The sequence below is a fragment of the Dysidea avara genome, chromosome 4 (assembly GCF_963678975.1).
Source record: "Dysidea avara chromosome 4, odDysAvar1.4, whole genome shotgun sequence".
Classification (NCBI taxonomy): domain Eukaryota; kingdom Metazoa; phylum Porifera; class Demospongiae; order Dictyoceratida; family Dysideidae; genus Dysidea; species Dysidea avara.
In genome coordinates, this window is record NC_089275.1 from 40,166,765 (window position 1) to 40,189,509 (window position 22,745).

At 38.4% G+C, this 22,745-nt stretch overlaps 2 protein-coding genes across 5 annotated transcripts; one reads left to right on the top strand and one right to left on the bottom strand.

The window, feature by feature from the left end:
• Positions 1-1,639: 1,639 nt before the first annotated feature.
• LOC136252120 (52 kDa repressor of the inhibitor of the protein kinase-like) lies at positions 1,640-5,155 on the bottom strand. The gene has a single exon (XM_066044497.1). The coding sequence runs from the start codon at positions 4,413-4,415 to the stop codon at positions 1,653-1,655; it is 2,763 nt and encodes a 920-aa protein (XP_065900569.1). The 5' UTR covers positions 4,416-5,155; the 3' UTR covers positions 1,640-1,652.
• A 6,750-nt stretch (positions 5,156-11,905) lies between these two features.
• Positions 11,906-21,634, top strand: LOC136252121 (uncharacterized). 4 transcript variants are annotated; one of them, XM_066044499.1, is made up of 10 exons: positions 11,906-12,233; positions 14,241-14,439; positions 17,250-17,442; positions 17,685-17,986; positions 18,170-18,278; positions 18,611-18,855; positions 19,069-19,143; positions 19,237-20,157; positions 20,274-20,447; positions 20,682-21,634. In XM_066044499.1, the coding sequence occupies exons 1-10, from the start codon at positions 11,916-11,918 to the stop codon at positions 21,500-21,502; spliced, it is 3,357 nt and encodes a 1,118-aa protein (XP_065900571.1). In that variant the 5' UTR covers positions 11,906-11,915; the 3' UTR covers positions 21,503-21,634. The 4 variants fall into 4 exon arrangements, with proteins under 4 accessions (XP_065900571.1, XP_065900573.1, XP_065900574.1 ...); XM_066044501.1 differs by lacking the exon at positions 11,906-12,233 and adding an exon at positions 13,159-13,409; XM_066044502.1 differs by lacking the exon at positions 11,906-12,233 and adding an exon at positions 13,186-13,306.
• Positions 21,635-22,745: the final 1,111 nt, after the last annotated feature.

Consider the following 22,745-nt stretch of genomic DNA (forward strand, 5'->3'; position numbering starts at 1 on the left):
CCCTTTACGCAGTGACTTGTTTGTAGCTGAATTCTCTACAGAGTGACTTGTTGTCTCTACAAGGTGACTTGTTTATAGCTGAATTCTCTTCAGTGTGGCTTATAATGTTTTGAATCTCTACAGCAACATATTTGTAGCTGAACTCTCTACAGGGTGACTTGCTTGTAGCTGAATTGTCTATAAGATTAACTGTTTATAGCTGAACTCCCTACAGAATAACTTGCAATGTCATATAATTCTGTAATGGAGTGAATGCTCTATTAGGGTGACTGTTCTATTAGAGTATCTCGATCTCGCATATGCTACACGTAGTTGACTTTGGAATCATAACTCAGTGGTTTGTAATCCGATTCTTCTGTACTACTGCAAGGAATTTCTATGATAATTATTCCAGCTACACACCGATTTTCAGCTCACTGCTCTAAGCGGTTTGCCTGGTAGGCGTGAAAATTGATAGTTTTTTTATTCATAAAAATTCATCGCGTAATTGTGACACAGGTTGGTTTTTGTGTCATATCTCGATGGCCTTTAACTGGATTCCTTTCAAACCACAAAAAGGCACTCCTACGATAGTTACTCCATCTACATAGCAATTTTCAGCTCATTCCTTCTAGCGGTTTACCCTGTGGGCGTGACAGACCTTCGACCTTATTTTACGCAAATAATTGGTCATAACTCCGTGAATGTTCATCGGATTCCTACCAAGCTTGGTACTGCGATTCGCCTTAATGTGCCCTTTAAGTGTACCAAATTTCAGCCCGATTGGAGTACGCATGCGCCTTTTATGGCGGATTTTGCAAAGTGTACGAAAAGAAGAAGAAAAAAAAACGAAGAAAAAAAAACCCCAAAGTTTGGCCGCTCGTATCTCGGAAATGGCTTTAGCGATTTTCTTCAAATTTGGAATGTGGACTCCCCTACCTAGCCGGCACTTCTGTAGCAACTTTAGTTTCAATCGGATAAGGAATCACGGAGCTATAAAGGTGTGGAAATCGCGTTTACTTTCTTCCTGTAAATATACTCACGGTGTGGCGCGCCGGCTTCTTGGGCCGCACAACACACTACCGTGTGTCTTGATTTGATGTCAATATTGATAATTATAGCCAGGCTCTATTAAGGTGTATGACAGTATATGAAATCTGAAACATCCAACAGCTGAAGTTAATGAGTAGGATAACTTTTACTGTTCCATAAAGATCATTGTTACATGATGTGTGTAGCTATACCCAATTACCCATTCAATTGAGCTACTTCTACTATACATAAAAAGTAGATGTGTGTATTTACATCTGTTTAGCTATTATTATATGGCAGTATTGTATATTAGGGGTCATGGAGGATTGCACTTTCTCATTATTAGTATCACCAGGCTCAGCGGCGCTCTATCCACTTGGCCACGCTACCTCAACAGTGCTCATACACACACATACCATTATAGCTATACTGCATACCCAGTTGTGTTTTGGCAAAACAACAAACGTTAACAGAAAAGATTGAAATTACAATAACTACTTATATCAAGAGTTCACTTTCTATTATTATGAATTCTTGCTTATATCAGGGGCTGATCCAGGGGGGGTGGATGGGGTGGCTAGCCACCCACCCTGGATTAAACTATATATCACGGCATGCAAATTAAGCATTAACAGCTCATACTAATCATATAAAACACTACTTGTACACATTTTTCTGCTATGTTTAGTTGCAAACTCTTTACATATTTGTTCAACATTCAGTTGAAAGCTAAATCCTTGCATTGCTAACACCCCAAGGTTGCCCAGTCTTTCATCCGTCATAGTGGTGCGCAACCACAAATGAATTTGCCTGAGACAAGAAAAGGTCCTTTCTGCTTCAGTGCTTCCAATCGGAAGTATTACCAATATGCACAGGAGTTCTCTTATATTGGGGAAGAATATTGGATCTGCATCTTCACTCAGCAAGTGAGTTATAGACTTCTCCTTTAAAGTGGCATGGAATTTATTGCAGTGAGCTTTCCATCTAGCAAGTTCACTGTCAAGGTCATCTTCTGCTGGTAGCAAATGACTCCATTTAGATTTTAAGATGGTACACAGTTGATGTTCGTCTTTTGTGGTAATTACAGTGGGCACCAATGCACACAGTTCATAATGTGCTCGTGTATCTACAGAAAATCTGGCTTCCAATTCACTTATAATTGAGTCTAACAAAGGAATGGTAATTGTCACTCTCCAGTAATCAGTTGGTGAGCTTACTGTAGGGTTTGGTCTAGTTTGACGGCCTCTTATAACACGGGGCATACTTTCGCTGCTGCTAATATCCCTGCATAGATTTAGAGCTTTATGATAAATTCTATTATGTTCAGCATTTACATTTTCACGAAGTTGCTTGTAATGCTCCTTGACTTCATCAACTTTTTTAAAACCAAAGTATACCTCTTGTAGTCTACCTTGTAAACATTCTGCAATTGGTTTAATCGGCTCCAATAATTCTTTTGATAGCAAAAATGCAACCACGTGCTCAAAGCTAGTAAAAATGTGCTTCAAACCATTAGCAGTGCTACGAGATTCAGAATCCCAGTTCCAAGTATTTCCATCAGGATAAATTTCATTGTCATCATCAGCAGGTGAACAAATATGTTCCCAAGTCTTAATAAGGTAAGGATACAATTCTAAAATTGTGGTGAAAGTATTATGCCGTTCAACCCATCTTGTTTTACACAGCCCATTTATCTTAGATTTCCTGGCAGATGGACACAAGCGCTGAATTATGTGTTCAAGAAACCGTTGTCTCTTTGGAGAGTTGTGGAAGTATAAGAACGCCTGATGACAGTTATCAATCATATTTTTTACAGCTTGAACCTTTGAAGAATGGCATATTACTAGATTCAAACTATGCAGGCAGCAACCTTGAAATTCTGCATCTGGTGCATTATTCTTTATATGTGCTTGTACACCAGAATTTGAAGAGCTCATGGAAGCTGTTGTATCGTATGCCTGCCCTCGGCAATTTTTAACATCAATTTCATGTTTTTGTAAAACTTGCAAGATGCCATCTGCAATGCTTTTCCCAGTTATCCTCTGAAGAAAATGGAAGTCAAGTAACACTTCGTGCTTTATTGGCTTCACACGAAAATTTTCATTATCAATTTCCAAGAACCTTAAGCAAACCGACAAAATCTCCTTACCATGAGATGTAGCTTCATCAGCAATTAATGAAAAATGTGGACACTTCTGTATGCAGGTTCGATAAAATGCACGAATTTGGTCAGCAGCTATTTCCAGTATCTCGTTTTGAACGGTCTTACTGGTATATTTTGCATTCTTTGGACCAAGTATTAAGTGTTCGCTCAGTGCTTTATTGTTCTTTGCCAGCAATCTAAGTATGGCAATGAAATTTCCTTCATTTCTTAATGGCTCCTGTGTAAAGTTCACCTTATCCTGATTGTGACCTTGGAGAGAAATTCGTTGCTTTGCACACAATAATACTGTCTCAGCAATTGTTGGCAATACTTCAGTATTAAATTTAAAATTCTTAGAGCTTTTATCAATTAACTGACTATTGATTCTTGATTCAGGATTAGCCCACCTTCTTGTAAATTCAAAGGCATGATCTACTGCTCTCAAATGATATGCATGTTTGGCATGCCTCTCCATCAACTCCTTGGATTTGTTGTAATTCTTGAAGGGCGTACACACAAATGCACCGAGATGTGTCTTTTCACTGTCAGTTAAAAACAAAATGCAGGGCAAACACCATCCTCCTTGACTATTCTCCAAACCATAACGTAACCATTTGTAATCTTGAAGCCATCGAGATTGAAAAGTTATCTGTTTTCTTTTCCTTCCTCCAGAAACAGTGAAGTAGACTGTGTCAAAATCAGTGCTCCTTAGATTGCTTTGTGATGAAGTAATCAATTCATATTTTTCATGATCTTTTATTATTCTTGATCTACTAATGGCCACTTGCAGAATATCACTAGATTCTGAGTTAGATACAAAGTTCACGTTAGGATAAGATGGCTCACCATTGCTATTAAATTCAACAGGATCACTATCATGGAAAGTTTCTGGTGCAACCTCACGGCAAAGCTCACCAGTTGATTGTTGAAGGCTCACTGTCAAATTATCTGGCCAGTTAGCTGCTTCAATGAAATCCGCATTAACTCTAATACTTTCAGTAGTGGAAGGGGTAGCCTCTGTCTCTTCATTTATGCCCTGAGATTGACATTCATTCCCATCACTGTCATTGTTGATACCACTTTCATTAGTGATTGTGACTGGAGTTTCACTTCCAGACTCAGTCTCATTGTCAATCAAACCTTCTTCCCCAACTTCACTGTCACTGTTACTTCCATCAGTAGTAAGGGTTTCACTTAGAGGATTCTGTCCTTGTTGGGCTATAACTTTTGATCTAAAATAATCTAAAATAGACCTGGACATCTGTACAAACTAGCACATGGCATCTACACTAACAGTGCACTTTATTTGAAGCAAAACCTTCAGGTGGACATTTATTATTATGGTTTTGTTCATTTACAGCTGCAGTTGTTAAATGGACATAATAGCACAGCTGCCAACAAGTTTTTAAACTATATGCTGTAGCTAGCTTTACAGTGTTTCTTCTAAACAGCTAGTACACTGTCTGAAATTCTAGCTAGTAGCTACATACAATTGTTCTTTTCAGTCAAAATCACTTCCAGATTCAATCTAATTCTTTGGTGGATTCAGGGTGGAGGGAAGGGGGCTACGGTAAAACTTTTGTTCTTATACAGTAACTGTTAGCTGCTACTGCTTTTCTTAGCTGCTACTGCTCTAACTACACTACAGTGTACAGATACAATTTATCCTAAAGGGACCCTTTTAGGATATTGTATCTGTACACTATAGTGTAGTTAGGGCAGTAGCAGTAGCAGCCAACAGTTACTGTATAAGAACAAAAGTTTTGAAACTAAGTAAAATTTGATCTAAATAGCATGTTTTGAACACCTAATTTTAAAAATTTTCCTGGGGGGGCATGCCCCCAGACCCCCCTAGACAGCTCGTGCTTCGCACTTCGCTAAGCGTGCTCCGCACGCTGTCTGCAGTCACCTCTCTCACCAGTGTATAGCTACACCCTTACTGCACATGTAAAGCTTGTGAACTAAGCCAGCCACCCCCTTTCATTTATTCCTGGATCAGCCCCTGTATATGTACATGGTGAACATACAATAGACATGTTCTATATGCAAACATGTTAAAAAATTATTAGCTATAGTATGATGATAATACTGCATGTATCTTATACTTTGATAACATACCTTAAATGGTTAATCCTCACATAAATACATAAAATATTGTTTCTGTGAGTTGTTAAAATAATAACAATGAATAGGCACCGGCCGATCATGCCAGCATAATTTAAAGCATAATAGGTGACCAAAAGCATCAAGCATAATGCCAGCATAATAGGGACGATATTTGAAAATTTAATTAAAATGTGCAATACGTGCGCCTGAAAGAAAGCAAATATTCACTGCCAATAGTATTATTAGTGCATTTCATATTTAAAAACACATAATATAACTTATTAAACCGTTTCTTTGTTGGCTATTCACACTTTGCAGAAATAAGGTCGAGATACTCTATAGATCAGAGCAGTCACTTATTCTAATACAGTAGCCAGGAAAGGCTGATATACTCTACTAAAACAGTCAGTTCTTGAGCATAATCGTGATTTTGAAAGCATACACCCCCTGTAATTTTGAGCATAATAGGCTTAATTTTTGAGCAATGGCTCAAAAGTATAATAGGTAAAATTTTGGGCATAATAGGCCGGAGCCTAACAATGAAGCATAAACACACATGATGCCATATAACTCTAATAGCTGTGTTCATATTTGGTCCTCTCATAGATACTACATCAGATACACACATGACCATGATTATGAGAACTTGTACATTTGTATGTATTCTATGTTACTATTGTAACTATTGTATTATGGTGATTTTCATTAAGAGTTCATACATATTTATTTATTTATTTAAATCATACACTTAAAAATACCTTTTGACAACTGATAAAGCCTGTATTGAAAAGCACATGAATACAGTACAATGTGACTGGATTTGCAAAAAGGTACCTTTTTCACACACCATTTTTTGAACTTTTAAGGTTCATAACTTTATAATTATTGCATATAATTTGCCGGAACATTTCCATGAGTGTAGCTACAGTATCTGGCTGCATTTTGATACTAAGAGGAAGTTAATAAGTAGAAGCAGTAAACTGTTACATCATTTTGTTTGCTGGTATGTAAAATGTGTGGAAAAGGTACCTTTTTGCAAATCTGGTCACATATCATACCTTGACACTCTTTGCTGCACTAAAAGACTTTGTGATGCAATACCTCAGATTCTCACTAATCTGACACAAGTTAGGGAATCAATGAGTGCCAGATTATAGGGGTTTATTGTATTGATACATTCACCTGGTTGTAACTCAAACAAGAAATCAGAAAATGTGTGAGAGTGAGATGGAAATCCATCTGTCAGATAGGAGTGGGTTTGTGTGTGTGTGTGTGTGTGTGTGTGTGTGTGTGTGTGTGTGTGTGTGTGTGTGTGTGTGTGTGTGTGTGTCTGTGTGTCTGTGTGTCTGTGTGTGTGTCTGTGTGTGTGTGTGTGTGTCTGTGTGCGTGTACGTACACACACACACACACACACGCACAATGTGTATAGTTTCATACATAATGCATCAACGTTAGTAGGTTTTAGTCTAGTGGTGTACAAGTGAGGAATGTACAATATAAACAAATAAGTAAAGAAGCCTAAGAATTTAGTACGTATAGCTATACGTATATAACAATGTGTAGGTATAGTTGAAGTCAATATATCCACTTGGTAAGAAATGGCCAGTATCTTGTATACAAAAATAGTGAAAGTTTACTAATTTCATATGTCACTGCTGCAGACACTCTGGGTTAATGCATGCCACCTGTCCATTGGTTTTAGAAATATTCAAGAGTACACTGAGTTTATGAACTATTCTACTAAAGTAGTGATTGGAATAGTGCAATGTATATTTTACATACACACCGTTAAAGAACTCATCCCTATCTGTGCAACTATGGTAGGTTAAAACTGACATGTTGTGTGCATTGCACCTAGACACCCAGAATGACATTATATATAATTACATAATGACCAAGATTTATTTGGTTTCATGGTTTGAGTTCTAACCTCGATACTTAGATTTGCTTTCAATAACTAATAGGCAAAAAAAATAAACAGAAATTTAATACTGTAGATCAATAAAATTCAGATGTAGTTAGTAAATGTGACCAGGCCTGCGAAAACAGGGCATGTGGGCACAAACTACACCCCATCACTCTACAGGTCATATCTCAGTACTGCAAAAGTATATTTCCATTCTGTAACTTGCATCATGATGCCGATTAAATGCTTACTAAGAGCTGAAAATTGCAATGCCATAGCATAATGGTACAAAATGTTATAAGTGATGAAAGTGTGAAAAAGTAGGCAAAAATCATGTGCCCACATGCCCTATTATCGCAGGCCCAGTCACAAATTATGTTTAGGTTTAAATATCTTTTATCTTTGATATTAAACACAAAACATTTGCACATTTACTAATTCATTAGTTTCAGTTTCACTAGAAAGGAAACTTAGTCACATGAATTACTCCTATAATTTACAGTAGCTAGCACAACATCAACTGGCTACCTCTATAGAGTAATCATTCAAGATTTTATGATCAGTTGTTCGTGAAACAATATGGCAGTGCACTTATACAAGTATGTCATAACACCCAATGAGCTCTTGACTCAAACAGTGTATTGATTGACAGGGTCACTGTAACAGTTCCAAGCCAAAACCTTGTCATTGTGTTGAGGGGAGGTGACAATCAGGTAACAATCAATGGCAAGAACTTTGCAGCAGTTGATGGTAGAATGATGTCTGTTGGAGAAGTTAAAGTAGAATGGATTGGTAGTTATCCACAAGTTACCTTTGAAGACAGAGACTTAGACATCTTTTGGGATGATGCTGGTAGTGTCCAAGTTTCGGCTAGTAACAGTTTAAGGAGACAGTTGTGTGGCTTGTGTGGTTTTTACAATGGAGATGATTCTGATGATTATCGTATGAGAGAAATGGGGCACAAAGGAAGACAAAGGTAAGCCATTGTACATACAGTGCATTGTACATACTGTGGTATGCCAAAGGACATGTCACGGGATGAAGCGATGGCGAACAGTGAAAAAATCAAGCCCGTAGCCTTAGCCATTATCGAGTTATGCTTACCTGAAGGTATCAGGTAGGCAGTTGGTTAGTAAAAAATTCCATTGATACTGAAGGCACTTTTGAGCTTGCTGGTTGTATCTAACCAATACTGCCACGACACCTGGATGGTTTTGTGAAGCTAATTGTTTGGCCAAAAAGACCCAAACCTCCACGATTAGTGCTACCATACTGTATGATAGCTATAGGTTCCTATATAGTAACATCTAAAACAGTCAGTCACTTTATCATTCTTTTTAGGGAAAATCCTGATTTGAATGACATTAATAATCTCCATGTTTTCTGTATGTATCTGAAGAAGCCATGCATAATACATCCTTTTTCAACTGATATCTTAATTTACTACAAAACAGACATTCAAATTTTTATTATAATAATACTGTGGATTTTCTGTCCATTTGAGTATTGCACACTGCATATTGAGTATTGTGTACTGCATATCACATACTGAGTATTGTGTACTGCATATCGCATACTGAGTATTGCGTACTACATTAGATTTAGATCAAAGTCACAAAGAAATGGGAGACAAAAAATGGGGGAAGTAGTGATGATACAATTCGCTATCCTAAAAGCATCTGATTTACAGATGAAAGCACTGTATGTAATACTTCATATTGTTGTGGAAAGTGAAAGTATTATACCAAGCAATCAGTGTGGTAGTGAAATTTCTGAGAAGAACTGATGGCCCTGCCCCAGACATCTCGCTTGCCCAAATATCTGCCACAAAAGTCTGGTATCAATAGCATAACACTTCTTATTGTTTTACTGTGATTTAATATCGTGCACTACTCCAGCTTGTTTCAGTACTTTTTATCGATGGGCTATGGTCCCTACTCTAGTTGAAAATTCCATTTTTTTCTGTGTACTTGTTCACACACCATCTGGCCATGGGTACACTACCTTGGTGTCCTTGACTCTAAACTCAGTTGGAATGAACATTGTTCAGTTACAGCTATGTATGAGCTGCTTTCAAATCCTCGTTGTGCTGTAATATGCTCATCCTGGTTGGCACCTTCAAACCACTGGATGTAGAGATCCCATTGGGATTCCAACAACAGGTGGAATCCCTTATCTTATTGCTGGAGCAGTCCCTCTAAGTGGCGGAACTAGAAATGTTCAGAGAGGAGTTTCAGGTTAGGCAACAAGGGCAGATCGAGGATATTCTTACACGAGCATTAGTGAATCTCACTCAGCTTGTGAAGCATGCTTGCATGGTACTATTTATTATCCATCTCTAGCAGCAGCAATTCTAAAAGTTGACATCAAGGCAAAGTAAACCAACTGAATGTCTTCCACAGGAAAAGTTTGACATTTTAGCCTTATTTAGTTACAATTTCAGCTGAAATTTGTGAATAAACATTGTAACTTAAGTGATCAAATGTAGAAGGAAAGCTCGTTATTCAATACCACTGTCTATAGAAGTGGCAATTATGAATCTGTATGATAGATGATTTCACTCATCTCTTCAAACTCTTCATTTACTTTCACTTTGTAATAGCTGAGCTTATATTGGTTCTCCTAGGCCTACTGCTAAAATAAGCTTTGGAGATTTTTTCAGAATAGTTACCAGGGGTGGATCCAGACTGTTAAAAAGGATGGAACATGACAATGGTAGCTTCAATCTAGCTATACCTACTGAATATTTCATAACAAAACAATCACTCTCCAGCAATGTTTTTTCCATTAAGTTTTTAGAAAATGTAAGTGAAGCCTTATTGTCTGTATGAAGAGGCCGCCTTCCCAGCCTGATAAGGGTGGTGCCAGAATGGCATCAAAGACTTTAGCTATGCATAATAGCAAACTTAATTAATGCACTTGTCTGTCCACAAACTAGGTAGTTTCACACACCTGTGCCTACTCTGTAAACTAATATCAGGTGCTCACCTTATTGGTTTCAGTTGAAACCAATGGAACCCCCTGTATCCACCACTGCCTCTGTGTGAGTTAAATTGGCCTACCATCAAGATTATATCTCTACTTGCCCTGTATGTACATATTAGTCTACATCACAGAAATTCATTGTCTTTTTATACAGTTTAATATTACCAGTTATTCATCCAACCATTTGTGTAAACAGACAATTCCTTTGGAACAGCCATCCTAAAGATTAAGAAGCATAATTATCTATTTAAGCTTTTTTTGTTCTGTTTTGTATTGCTCTGATATGATTCATTTTGTCAAGTTATTGTGTTACTGTTTTGCTGTTTGTAATGCCGTTTTCACTGTACATGTGCATGTGGAGTACATTTGCAGGCTTGTCCTTTTGTACAACCCTGTCAAATTTGATAATCCTACTGTGTATTTCCATTATGGTATTTTGAACACAGTAGGGATATAGCACTTCTTATTGTTTTACTGTGATTTAATATCGTGTACTACTCCAGCTTGTTTCAGTACTTTTATTGATGTGCTATGGTCCCTACTCTAGTTGAAAATTCCAATTTTTTCTGTGTATTTGTTTGTTAACTTTTTTTGTAAATAATTATTATGACTGGTGAACCCACTCATACCACATCTGAAATGGCACCACACACCCCAATTATCGTCTGAAAAGTGAAGTATTCATTATGCTTCATTGTCAGCTATGTTCAACCCATTACACAGCATTTTGAATCAAGAACTGTTCGAAAAGCACCTCTGCAAAGAAATGGTACTGCACACCCCAGTTATACCAATTATCATCTGAAAAGTGAAGTATCCATTACACTTCGTTGCTGGCTATGCTCAACACGTTACACAGCAGCATGAATCAAGAACTGTTTGAAAAGCACCTCTGCTATCAAAACAACCACTATGACAAATATGGACAACAATTTCCGTTACGAAGGGAAGCCATCATGTGCTATCGCCAAATCGACACTTTTTGCTGTCAGCAAAGATGAATGGGACACAAACGAGGACACTGGTAAGTCCATGAAGAATGCATTGTACATACTGCGGTATGCCAAAAGGCACCTGTCGGGCGAAAGCGACGTTGAACAGTGAAAAAATCAAGCTTGTAGCCTTAGCAGTTATCAAGTTATGCTTGCCTGAAGGCATCAGTCAGTCAGTCACTTACTCAGTCAGTAGAAAATTCCATAATATAAATTATTTTTAAAATTCTATAGCAACTTGTTGAAGCATTTCGGGTCAATCTGAAAGCTTGTTTGGGCTTAACCAATACTGCCTCATCGTCATCTGGGAAAATTGAGGCTGTTTTTTGGGTGATGTTATTTCGTGGGCCACGCCTACTTCTTTGTGGTCCCTACTATACACTACAATAGTAGTGTATGATGATTGTTGGAAATTACAATATAAAATATTTTTAGTGTATTTAAATGGAAAAGCCATTCCTAGTCCATTGGGCTATATGTTGGACAGGTCAAGCTGAAGCAGAGCATCATTAGGACAGGATATTTACATTGTTACCTGGAGCTACTGTATGCTTTACTAAACAAATGTGAGGTTTTAATCCAGCCATCTAACTACCTTATAGTTAACAGATATAGTGGTAATCAAGATATTGTAAGCCACACAGATGATGACATGGATAAACCACAAACTGTAAACTAACAATGATGAGAACAACTATAAAAGCATCACATTTGGCCACACTCATCATCGCTACAGCTACTACAGATTTTCAACATGTGGCTGACTAAGCTGATGATAATAGCTTGCTTGCTACTAGCCATGGGGTATGCAAAATGTATCCGACCAACTGAGAGGCCAGCAACACCGGCTCCTGAACCCATGGAGAGTGGGTGCCTTGCTGAAATGCAAGCACAGCAAGAATTTATGATACAGTCTAACCTCCCTAGAAGATTTCTGGTTGTTGCACGCAAGGGGAGTAGACGGATGTTTGGAAGAACGTTTGATAATGTAAATGGACAAAGCAACATACAGATTGCTACAGCAGGAGATGGTTACAACATCACTAATGGAATATCTGTCATCACCACTACTAATGATGGAGCAGAGCAGGTTAGCCACTGTAGCAGGATTTTTCCAGAAACTTTATTAAACAGTAGAACTATAAACACAAGGTACCCTACAAAAGTGCTAGACTTCAAAGGATACATACATCCATGTACAGTCTTGGCTACTGCAGCATAATTGTCATATAGCCAGTAATTGTATATACTACCCTATAATAGGGTTTCCAATGTAAAATTCGACTTCATCAAAATCATTTGCTAACTGCTGTACATGTTGGACTAACTCTCACTTGAATACAGCTGCAGTGGCAATAAATTACATTACCTTCTTGGGGTAGAAATCGATCGAAATATCTGCAAAATCCGACATTACGAGCTGTAACTCTCAGAAGCCTTGATCCTTTATCGCAATACTGGAGTTCAACCTTCCTCAGTGAGTAAACCTTCACCTAAAAGCATTGGTAGTTTGATTGGTGAGGTAGGATTCCTGTCGCTGCATCATTTGAGCACGATTTTGGCGGATCCAAAAACAGGTTTTCGTATACGGACACCAAACGATTGATAGCCCAAACTTCCTCACACCACAGTAGTAATCATCCATCGACAAAGAAGTCACATACGAAGTTCGGTTCAGTTGTGACATCTCCAACCATCTGGGTGAGCGTGATACTGTAGGACAAAATTATCCGGAAATCACACCTTGACTACATAATTTGCCCACTCAACTGCTTAAAAATAGAAATCTTGACGTAAAACAACCGTATGATCCCTAAAGTACGGCTAGAAGTGAGGTTATCGTCGCTGCAATTCACCTACACGCACTTAGCCTAGTTCAATCAGGCTCGGCGTAGGCGTGGTCAGTAATGATCCACTGCCTACATTTATTTGTTTATTATTACTGGGTAGGCAATATTTGTATTGAGGGATAAAATCACAGTTGTCGTAGCACTGCATAAGACATCAAGCGTTTTTTTAGATGGCAGAAATCACGCGAGCTTAATTGTAATTTTCTTACCGCCATAAATTTTATTTTACGATTCCTGACGACGATAACCTCACTTCTAGCCATACTTTAGGGATCATGCAGTTGTTTTACGTCAAGATTTCTATTTTTAAGCAGTTGAGTGGACAAGTTATGTAGTCAAGGCGTGATTTCCGGCTAATTTTGTCCTATATCAGGCTCACCCAGATGGTTGGAGATGTCACAACTGAACCAAACTTCGTATGTGACTTCTTTGTCGATGGATGATTACTACTGTGGTGTGAGGAAGTTTGGGCTATCAATCGTTTGGTGTCCGTATACGAAAACCTGTTTTGGATCCCAAAATCTAGTCTGGCGCCGCCCGCCCCTTTGCATAAAGTAAGGGTCTGGTGAAATACAGATACTAAATCATTTCTAGCGCCCAGATTCGGCGCTAGCCAATTAGTGCATGCCAATGACGTTCACACAGAAATCGCCTTGGCAACACAATGCTTTTGTTCGAATTGAAGTGCAATTATCTGACGTAACAAGCATTACGTGCGCTGTCTAATTGAATTCCTTTTGAAATGATTAGGTATTTGTATTTCACCACATCCTTACTTTTTGCGAAGGGGCGGGCGGCGCCAGACTACCCAAAACCGTGCTCAAATGATGCAGCGACAGGAATCCTACCTCACCAATCAAACTACCAATGCTTTTAGGTGAAGGTTTACTCACTGAGGAAGGTTGAACTCCAGTATTGCGATAAAGGATCAAGGCTTCTGAGAGTTACAGCTCGTAATGTCGGATTTTGCAGATATTTCGATCGATTTCTACCCCAAGAAGGTAATGAAATTTATTGCCACTGCAGCTGTATTCAAGTGAGAGTTAGTCCAACATGTAACAGCAGTTAACAAATTATTTTGAAGAAGTCGAATTTTTGCATTGGAAACCCTACCTATAACTAGTAGGATACTGATAGCAGTGGCTGGCTATGAGCAGAGAAACATAATATATAGTCAACTGTTGAGTTGTTCATAGCATGCATGTAAATGTACAGTACTGATGTATGCACATCTATTCATATTATAGATATTGAAAAACAAAAATGTTGAACGAGTGGAAGAAGACAAGCCAATGTGTGTTGACTTACTGAAACCAGACAATGAAACAGAAACAGACAATGGCAGAAGTAGACGATCATCTGAGCCTGATGAAATTTGCTGGAACATTGACCGCCTTGATGAGAGATCTCTACCTCTTGATGGTGATTACTGTCCTCTGGTTCAAGGTGAGTAGCTATATCTGTTTGATGCATAAATCATTAGTTATGCCTAGCTATATTGGGCAATAAAGTAGTTCTAATACAGTGGCGTAGCCAGGAAAATTTTTTACCGAGGCAAAGTTTATACATTGACCTAATTGAAAGGGTCTGCTTCTGACTCAGCTGACTCACACTTTCAAGCATGGGTGGTACAGTATTAATTTTACAGGTTGACTATCTGGTTGGATAGAAGAAACTGTTTTAGAAGACTCTGAGTGTTTTTCTACATGTCATAAGTACTGCTCCAGCTTAGTCAATGCTACAGTATACCATGCTTTAACTATTAGACTAGTTTAATTGCACTCAACACAAAAACTGATTTACTCTGGAGATATTTTGAGTGGTCAAGCCATCCACTGACTGCAACGGACGTCATAGTCATGCACACTATACTTTTTATTGATCTGATGTGATATTAACATCAGAGATTATCTCTTTCATGTGATGCCCAACTGCATGTGCTAAGCATGTCGGCTAGGGAGTCTGGGAGCATGCTCCTTCAAGGAAAATTTTGAAAATATATGCTTTGACATGGTGCGTGGAGGGTATTATTGATTGTAACTGCTAATGTATGATATGCATGATTAGCTCAATGTACGTAATGTCATGCAGTTGACTCACTGGAACTTTTAAAAAGTAATTTAAAGACAATTAACCGAGCGAAATTAACATAAATGTAAATGATTTAGCCCAAGCAGTGTAATGAGAACAGTGTCATGAATGCTCTATTAGAGTATATGTGACCCAGTCTGACAAAACCGGGCTTTTCGCCTATTTAAAAGTATCGAGAAATGCCGGTTTTAAATATTTTGTGTGTTGTAGCTCGCCAATGGTTGAAGCTATGTGTACCAAATTTTCACACGTTTTACACCAATTCCTTACCTTCCAGAGCATCCACTGTACAAGTAGCCAACAACTAAGTTTCCCGCCATTTTAGATAGTTTTTAAACCGAGGTTGACTGTATCAGGCGAGCTGCAAATTGGGTGAGAGGCGGGGGCCCTGGAAGGCGGGCAAGATAATGTTCAAAAATTGAAAAGGAAGGCCAAGGGATGAATTAGGCCAAGTTTTGAGCCATTGAAGTCTCAAAACTGGCTAAAACGAGGGGTCACCAACTCACGAAAAAGGGGTACAGATTTCAAAATCTTGAACAAATTTCCCAAGATTTCACGGATTTCTAAAGATTTCACAAAATCAGACGAGAGCTGCAAAATCTGATTTTAAATTACAGATTGGTGTAGAGTGATAAGTTCTGAAATCACCAAAAAATAGTGGGAGAAAGAAACAGAAGTTCAGCAGGCATGTAGGAGCAAAGCCTCACAAAACTGAGCAAAGCCATATAAAGCCAGGAGTAAAGCCAAGGCATAACTATTAAATGAAACCCTACAAAACCAGGAGCAACTGTCAAAGTTCTATCTGGTGTGAAACCCCACAAAACCAGGAGCATCTGTATGCTTAAGTTGTTTTTGTAGTTGATGTGTTGCTAAGTTTATGAAGTTTTGCTAAGTTTGTAGTTTGCTAAGTAAATTCGAAGTGGAGCGGAACATCGGATTTCATTCTTACGTTTGTGCAGGAGCAGTTTGCATGGATTCTCCTGGTTTTGTGTGGCTCCTTTCCCACAGCTCCTGGTTTTGTTTGGCTTCCACAACTCGCTTAATACAAATCCGAAGCGGAGCGGAACATCGGATTTCATTCTTACGTTTTTGCAGGAGCAGTTTGCATGGATTCTCCTGATTTTGTGTGGCTTCTTTCCCACAGCTCCTAGTTTTGTTTGGCTTCCACAACTCACTTAATACAAATCCGAAATGGAGCAGAACACCGGATTTTATGCTTACTTTTGACAGTTTGCATGGATTCTCTCCTGGTTTGTTTGGCTTCTTTCCCACAACTCCTGGTTTTGTTTGGCTTCCACAACTCGCTTAATACAAATCCGAAACGGAACATTGGATTTCATTCTTCTGGTTTTGTACGGCTTCTTTCCCACAGCTCCTGGTTTTGTGCGGCTTCCACAACTTGATTATACAAATCCGAAGCGGAGCGGAACATCGGATTTCATTCTTACTTTTGTGCAGGAGCAGTTAAGTGTAAGCTACGGTACCAGAACGAGTATAGAATCAGAATCACGATAACAGCATAAAATTTCATATTTCAGGCAGGATTTCACTGAAGGTGTACGAGATTTCGAAGCAGTTGGTAACCCCTCGGGCTAAAATGAAAGGAAATTTACAGCAGAGGTACTCATTCAACACCACAGAGGTGTACAGCCACATACAGTCATTCCCAGGCTGACCAGAGCTCCATTAAGGCCCCACACCACACGTACGGATCGCCACTGGGCTCGGGAAAAAACAGCCAGCAAAACCAGACCACTCAAGTCTAGCTGATTTTAAGTGTGGAATTATTCATGTAGCTGTGTGTCCTGGGTGAAAAATCAAATCTGCTGACATGGGCGATAAGACCAGTTTTCTCAGACTGGGTCACATATTACGATGACTGCTCTATTAGAGTATCTCGATCTTTTTCATACAAATTCAAGTAGCTGAAAAGTGGTCCAGCCAATGCCAGAGCATGTCACTGTGGGTTCCAGTACTACAGCCATAGATTCTATCATGTGTGGTGCAGTAATGCTGTCTAGTAACGTTTGAGAAGAAAATTCTGGCTACCAAAACTCAGGCCTGGTCAGCCTGAATTTTTACCGAGGCAGCTGCCTCGGTTGCCTCAATGGTAGCTACGCCACTGCTAATAATGTGATAAAGAATATGTGTGTGCTGCCTGATAGGAAATGGAGTAGATGTGTACATTTTCGACACTGGTATAAGATACAGTCATCAAGTTTTTGGAGGACGTGCATCATTTGGTGGATATGATGAGTTTGGTGGTCAAGGAGATGATAACAATGGTCATGGTACTCACTGTGCAGGATTGGCTGTTGGGAGGTTAACTGGAGTAGCATGGGGAGCTAGAGTGTACAGGTAGATAGCAATTATGCATGTTTTTTACACTGTGCAGGGACCATAATAAAGTGTCCTAAATGTGTTTACACTAATACAAATGGGACCATGGACAAATGTTCTGATTATCAAGATGTCCAAATTCTAGCATATCATTTTGAGGGGCTTCACTGGTAAATTAAGAATTGCACAGAATGTTTGTCACCTAAAAATATTGACATTCTGCTTCTTAAAGTATCATTTTTGAATTCTTTACATTGCAGTATCAAAGTTTTGGATAGCCAAATGAGAGGATTCTTCTCTTATGTTATTAATGGAATCAATCATGTCATCAGTCGTGCCAGAAGCACTGGAAGAAGATCAGTAATTTCAATGTCTCTTATTGGACCAATCACTGCACCTGTTAATGATGCCATCAGAGAGGCTGTTGCTAACAATATAGTAGTTGTGACTGCTGCTGGAAACTTCCGTCAGGACTCTTGTGGATTTTCACCATCAAGTTCACCAGATGTTATTAATGTGGGAGCAATACAAGAAGCTGAAGATCCCGACTCCAGAACACCTGGTAAACATGTCTGACTTGTAGGGCTGTTTATGAATGCATAAACATAAATTTTGTTATCTGAGCTATAGATGTGTACATGTACGTATATGTACAAATTTTGTTACACAATTGCAAACATATTTTTTAAAACTTTAGTTTGTGTTGTTGCATGTGTACCAATCAAAATTTTTTCACCTGTCCTAGGACACCAGTTGTATTGGTTCAATTCACGACCTAATTCTCCTGGCAGTAACTATGGACGATGTGTAGATATACTTGCTCCAGGACAGTGGATAAGAAGTGCCTCTTACACGTAAGTGGTATATTATTAACTATGTATACACAAAGCTAGTGGAACCTGTGTATAATGGTCACTCTTGGATCAGTAACTGAGCCTTATTATAGGCAATATAGGGTAGTAGCTACAGTAAGAGTTGAAGTTATGAATGTAACAGGATTCATTAGCTGGTGGTTGTAAGTATTAGACAGGTAACTACTTCATATGAAGGGGGAAATATTTGTGACCTTGTGGTAATGGTCACTTCTTGTGAATGTTTAATTCAGGTGACAGGTACCAATGTATCATAGTAGCAGAATTCCTTAACCATACATATTATATTTTTGCATTTAATCTTTTATATTTAGGAGTGACAGGGATCGTGTATCAATGAGTGGTACTTCCATGGCTTGTCCCACTGTTGCAGGAGCTGTTGCTCTGTTACTACAGAGATTTCCAAGTTACAGTCCTGCACAGATCAAACGACAATTACAAGATGAGGCTACACAAGGAGCTATCAACATGAGAACATATCGAGGGGGTTTTCTACCAACAATAATACGGGCAGAGACGACTAACAGACTTGTCTACACTGGAAAATCCAGACAATGTGGTAAGCTAGATGTTTTTACAGACATGCATTAAAGGACTAAATCATGCATATGTATGTGGTTATGGTACTTCCTGCTTTTTGTCATCAACACAGTTTTCTTAGAAGATAGATTTTGATCTCCAAACTTTGGTGAAAACAAAAACGCTCAACTCCTTTCATAGGCTTTATTTCTCAGTACAACTATTATGCACACTGATTGTGTTTTTACTGTAGCTGCAGAATCTGACCGACCTACTGCTACTAGACCACCAGGCTCTACTGCACCAACAACACCTGCACCTATACCAGGTAAGTACATACATTGGTTATATGTATGTACATAAGCAAGTATTTCATAGATTATACTGATATCCATTTAGGTACAATTTACTTTTCCTGTAGGTTGCTATTTTGATGGTATTTTCTATGAACACAACAGAAGAATATCTCAGAACTGTTCATCAAGCTGTGTATGTAAACGGGGCACTTGGAAATGTCAACCAAGAGACTGTTACACTGATTACTGCCAAGCTTATTCCTATGGTCATTACAGAACTTTTGATGGTAGTCAGTACACTTACCTTGGAAGTTGTGAATATGTACTGGCAAAACCATGTGACAATGATGACTTCACTATAACTGTCACCCAAAGAGCTCTTGACTCAAACAGTGTATTGATTGACCAGGTCACTGTATCAGTTCCAAGTCAAAATCTTGTCATAGTGTTGAGGGGAGGTGACAATCAGGTAACAATTAATGGCAGGAACTTTTCAGCAGTTGATGGTAGCATGATGTCGGTTGGAGAAGTTAAAGTAGAATGGATTGGTAGCTATCCACATGTTACCTTCGAAGACATAGACTTGGACATCTTTTGGGATGATGCTGGTAGTTTGCAAGTTTCAGCTAGTAACAGTTTAAGGAGACAGTTGTGTGGCTTGTGTGGTTTTTACAATGGAGATGATTCTGATGATTATCGTATGAGAGATGGAACCACAAGCTCTGGTGTTAGGAGGTTTGCTAGATCTTGGCTTACTGAAGACATTTCAGGAGGTTGCAGGGATAGAAGGCTGGATAACACTTGCAATGAAAGAAATATGAATAGAGCACAAAGAGAATGTGCCATGTTGAACAACGCTCCTTTTGATTCTTGTCATTCTGCTGTTGATCCTAAAGTCTACATTGAAAACTGTGAATCTGATTATTGTACATGTGTTAGGACACGTAACAGAGACACTTGTTCCTGTAATGTGATGGCTAATTATGCCAGAGCATGTGCAAAAGCTGGAGTTGATGTGAGCACTTGGAGAGATGTAACTGGATGCTGTAAGTCAACTAAAATTATGTACATGGTTAGGTATCCAATAAAAATAAAGTGTATACACTAAAGTTTGCACAAGCAGATCATCTCTACCACATTAACTGCTTTGCTCTCTTTACAGCTGATGACTGTGTTGGAGGTCGAGTATACAAGGAGTGTGGTACTCTCTGTCAATCAACTTGCGACAATCACCAATCACCACCATTTTGTTCATCTGATTGTACACCAACTTGTGTCTGTCCTGAAGGGCAAGTACTGAGGAATGGTCAATGTATTGAAACAGATCAGTGTGATGGTAAGTGTATGCCTTACTGTAATGTGTATTGTCGGGTAGGCATGACAATTAACTCTTTTACCATTGGTTAACTGATCAGTGTATTGTCACTATTTCAATAAACTGTGATGTAAGAATCTCAATGGATTTAAATTATAGACTATACCATAAAAGTAATGATATTATACTGTAGGGATAGGAAGATTATTAAATTCTTTGAGACAGTATTTTACTGTATATCATATATTTACATAGCACCACCTCCGTGTAAGGGGACTCCATTGCCATCCAGCACTCCATTTTTCTTTGAACGCTTCTACCTTGGAGAACTTGAAGAGTTCATAGAAGAAGGCAGAAAAAGAAACAGAGTTCCTTGCCACATGAACACCTACCATGATAGTCGAGACACTTTGTTCTCGATAATCTTCTGCAGTGTCCCAGATGTTTCACAATATGAAATTGTACATGGGCTTAGTACAAGAAATCTAAACAGAAGAGCCAATGAATTAAGGAAGACACACAGAATACACAACTTTGTTTGCTATAATGATGACAATGATAGATCTCGTTGTGTGGCTGTCTTTGAGCCTGTTACAAGACAGCAATGGAGAACAGAAAAGACCGAACTTATGATTAATGTGCCTTATGACGAATATCAACAAAGACTACTTATTCTAAAGGACCAGGGCATGCGAGTCCTCCGTCGTAACATTTATTCTTCTGGTGGAGATCTCTCTGTCAGTGCCATCTTCAGGAGTCCAGGCTATGCTATCTCCCTTCGTGATGGAATTGATATAAGGGGCTTAGTTCAGTTGATAGAAAGAAACAAGGAACGTGGGTTCTTCCTTGCTGATGGAAATGCTCGTATGGATGGAGACCAAGTCATATACTCAGTTGTGTTTACTACTCAGAGATTTGGTAACTGCGATTACAGAGTGGAATACAATGTCGATGCCATGCAGTTGTTTAACAGAGAGCAAAAATATGCCAAAGATGGTTGCCACATCACTGTCATCATCCCTAACACAGGAAGTCTCACTCCTCAATTTATTGCAGTCTTCTGGTGTACTGACTAAGTACAAATCAAACTTGCCTATTTTGGATTGGAATATATATTTAATATATGTATATTATAAATATTATGATATATGTATATCTGAAATACATGTAAATGCACTATTTATCTCATCATTGTTTATTTATTGTGACTGGTTATAGTGATCATGGAGAGGAAGGGTGACATTAGCATGTTATATAATGGTTTCTACTGCCAATTCATGAGTACTGGACATTTAATATTAACTGCAGGGAAATATAATCCTTTTGAATCTTCCAAAATGTACATGCATGTAGACACACACTTAACACATATGTATACATATTATCCTTATGTGCGTACAAACAAATAATTATTATAGTAAAATCGTAGATATAACTATAAATAAAGCAATAGTCCAGTAGCTCACTGCATGCCTGCACCTTTCCAGTCAAGATGGTTAACTCACTATATGTGAACAGTTCAAGTAAAAATGAAACGTTAGCTATATATTTTTGTATTTTAATGATCACTAGGCTTGAGTCTATTATGCTCCAAAATTTGCCTATTATGTTTTTTGACATTTCTCCAATTTTCTGCCTATTATGCTTGTTTTTATGCTTTTCAGAAATGCATTATGCTTTTATTTTGTGTTTTTCTTTGTGCAGAGAAGTTCTTCATATGATACAATGTAAATGGAGAAGTGTCACTTCAACTGCAACATACAAATAATAGCGATAATTTGAAATTGGATGTGCTCCAAAGTTCATAGGCATATTAGAGCATGGGGTCTGGGGGCATATCTATAGTCCCTCATAAACTATAGACTAATGTATTGTAGTTTTGTATGCATATAAAATATTATGCGTAATTTCTGATTAATCTTCTGAGTTGCCGGTAGCAATTGGTATTGAAAGGACAGCAACTGCTCAGTATGTATGTATAATATGTAACTTGCATTTACATCACCATGCCAAGAACAGTTAGCTTCCTGGGGATAAACACTTAAAGGTTCCCTTTTGCATGCAATGACTGTTCTATTAGAGTGTTTGACTGTTCTATTAGAGAATCTTGATCTCTCCTGGTTTGATATTAACCTCAGTTTCACTTCAGACCTCATGCACTATTTTAAATGTTTAGACATTCAATAGCTATCTGACTCAACTCTTACCTTATTATCATCAGAGCTTTTATTGTATAATTTTCCAACCGAGTTTCCAATAATCATAACCATCATAGCTATCACATTTTATTCAAAATCTGGCTATGGCCCTGTATATAGC

Coding starts and splice junctions, on each gene's coding strand:
- LOC136252120 (XM_066044497.1), bottom strand. CDS start 4,415: ATGTCCAGGTCTATTTTAGATTATTTTAGATCAAAAGTTATAGCCCAA.
- LOC136252121 (XM_066044499.1), top strand. CDS start 11,916: ATGATAATAGCTTGCTTGCTACTAGCCATGGGGTATGCAAAATGTATC. Junction 14,440..17,249: donor TTACTGTCCTCTGGTTCAAG/GTGAGTAGCTAT, acceptor GCTGCCTGATAG/GAAATGGAGTAGATGTGTAC. Junction 17,443..17,684: donor TGGGGAGCTAGAGTGTACAG/GTAGATAGCAAT, acceptor TTTACATTGCAG/TATCAAAGTTTTGGATAGCC.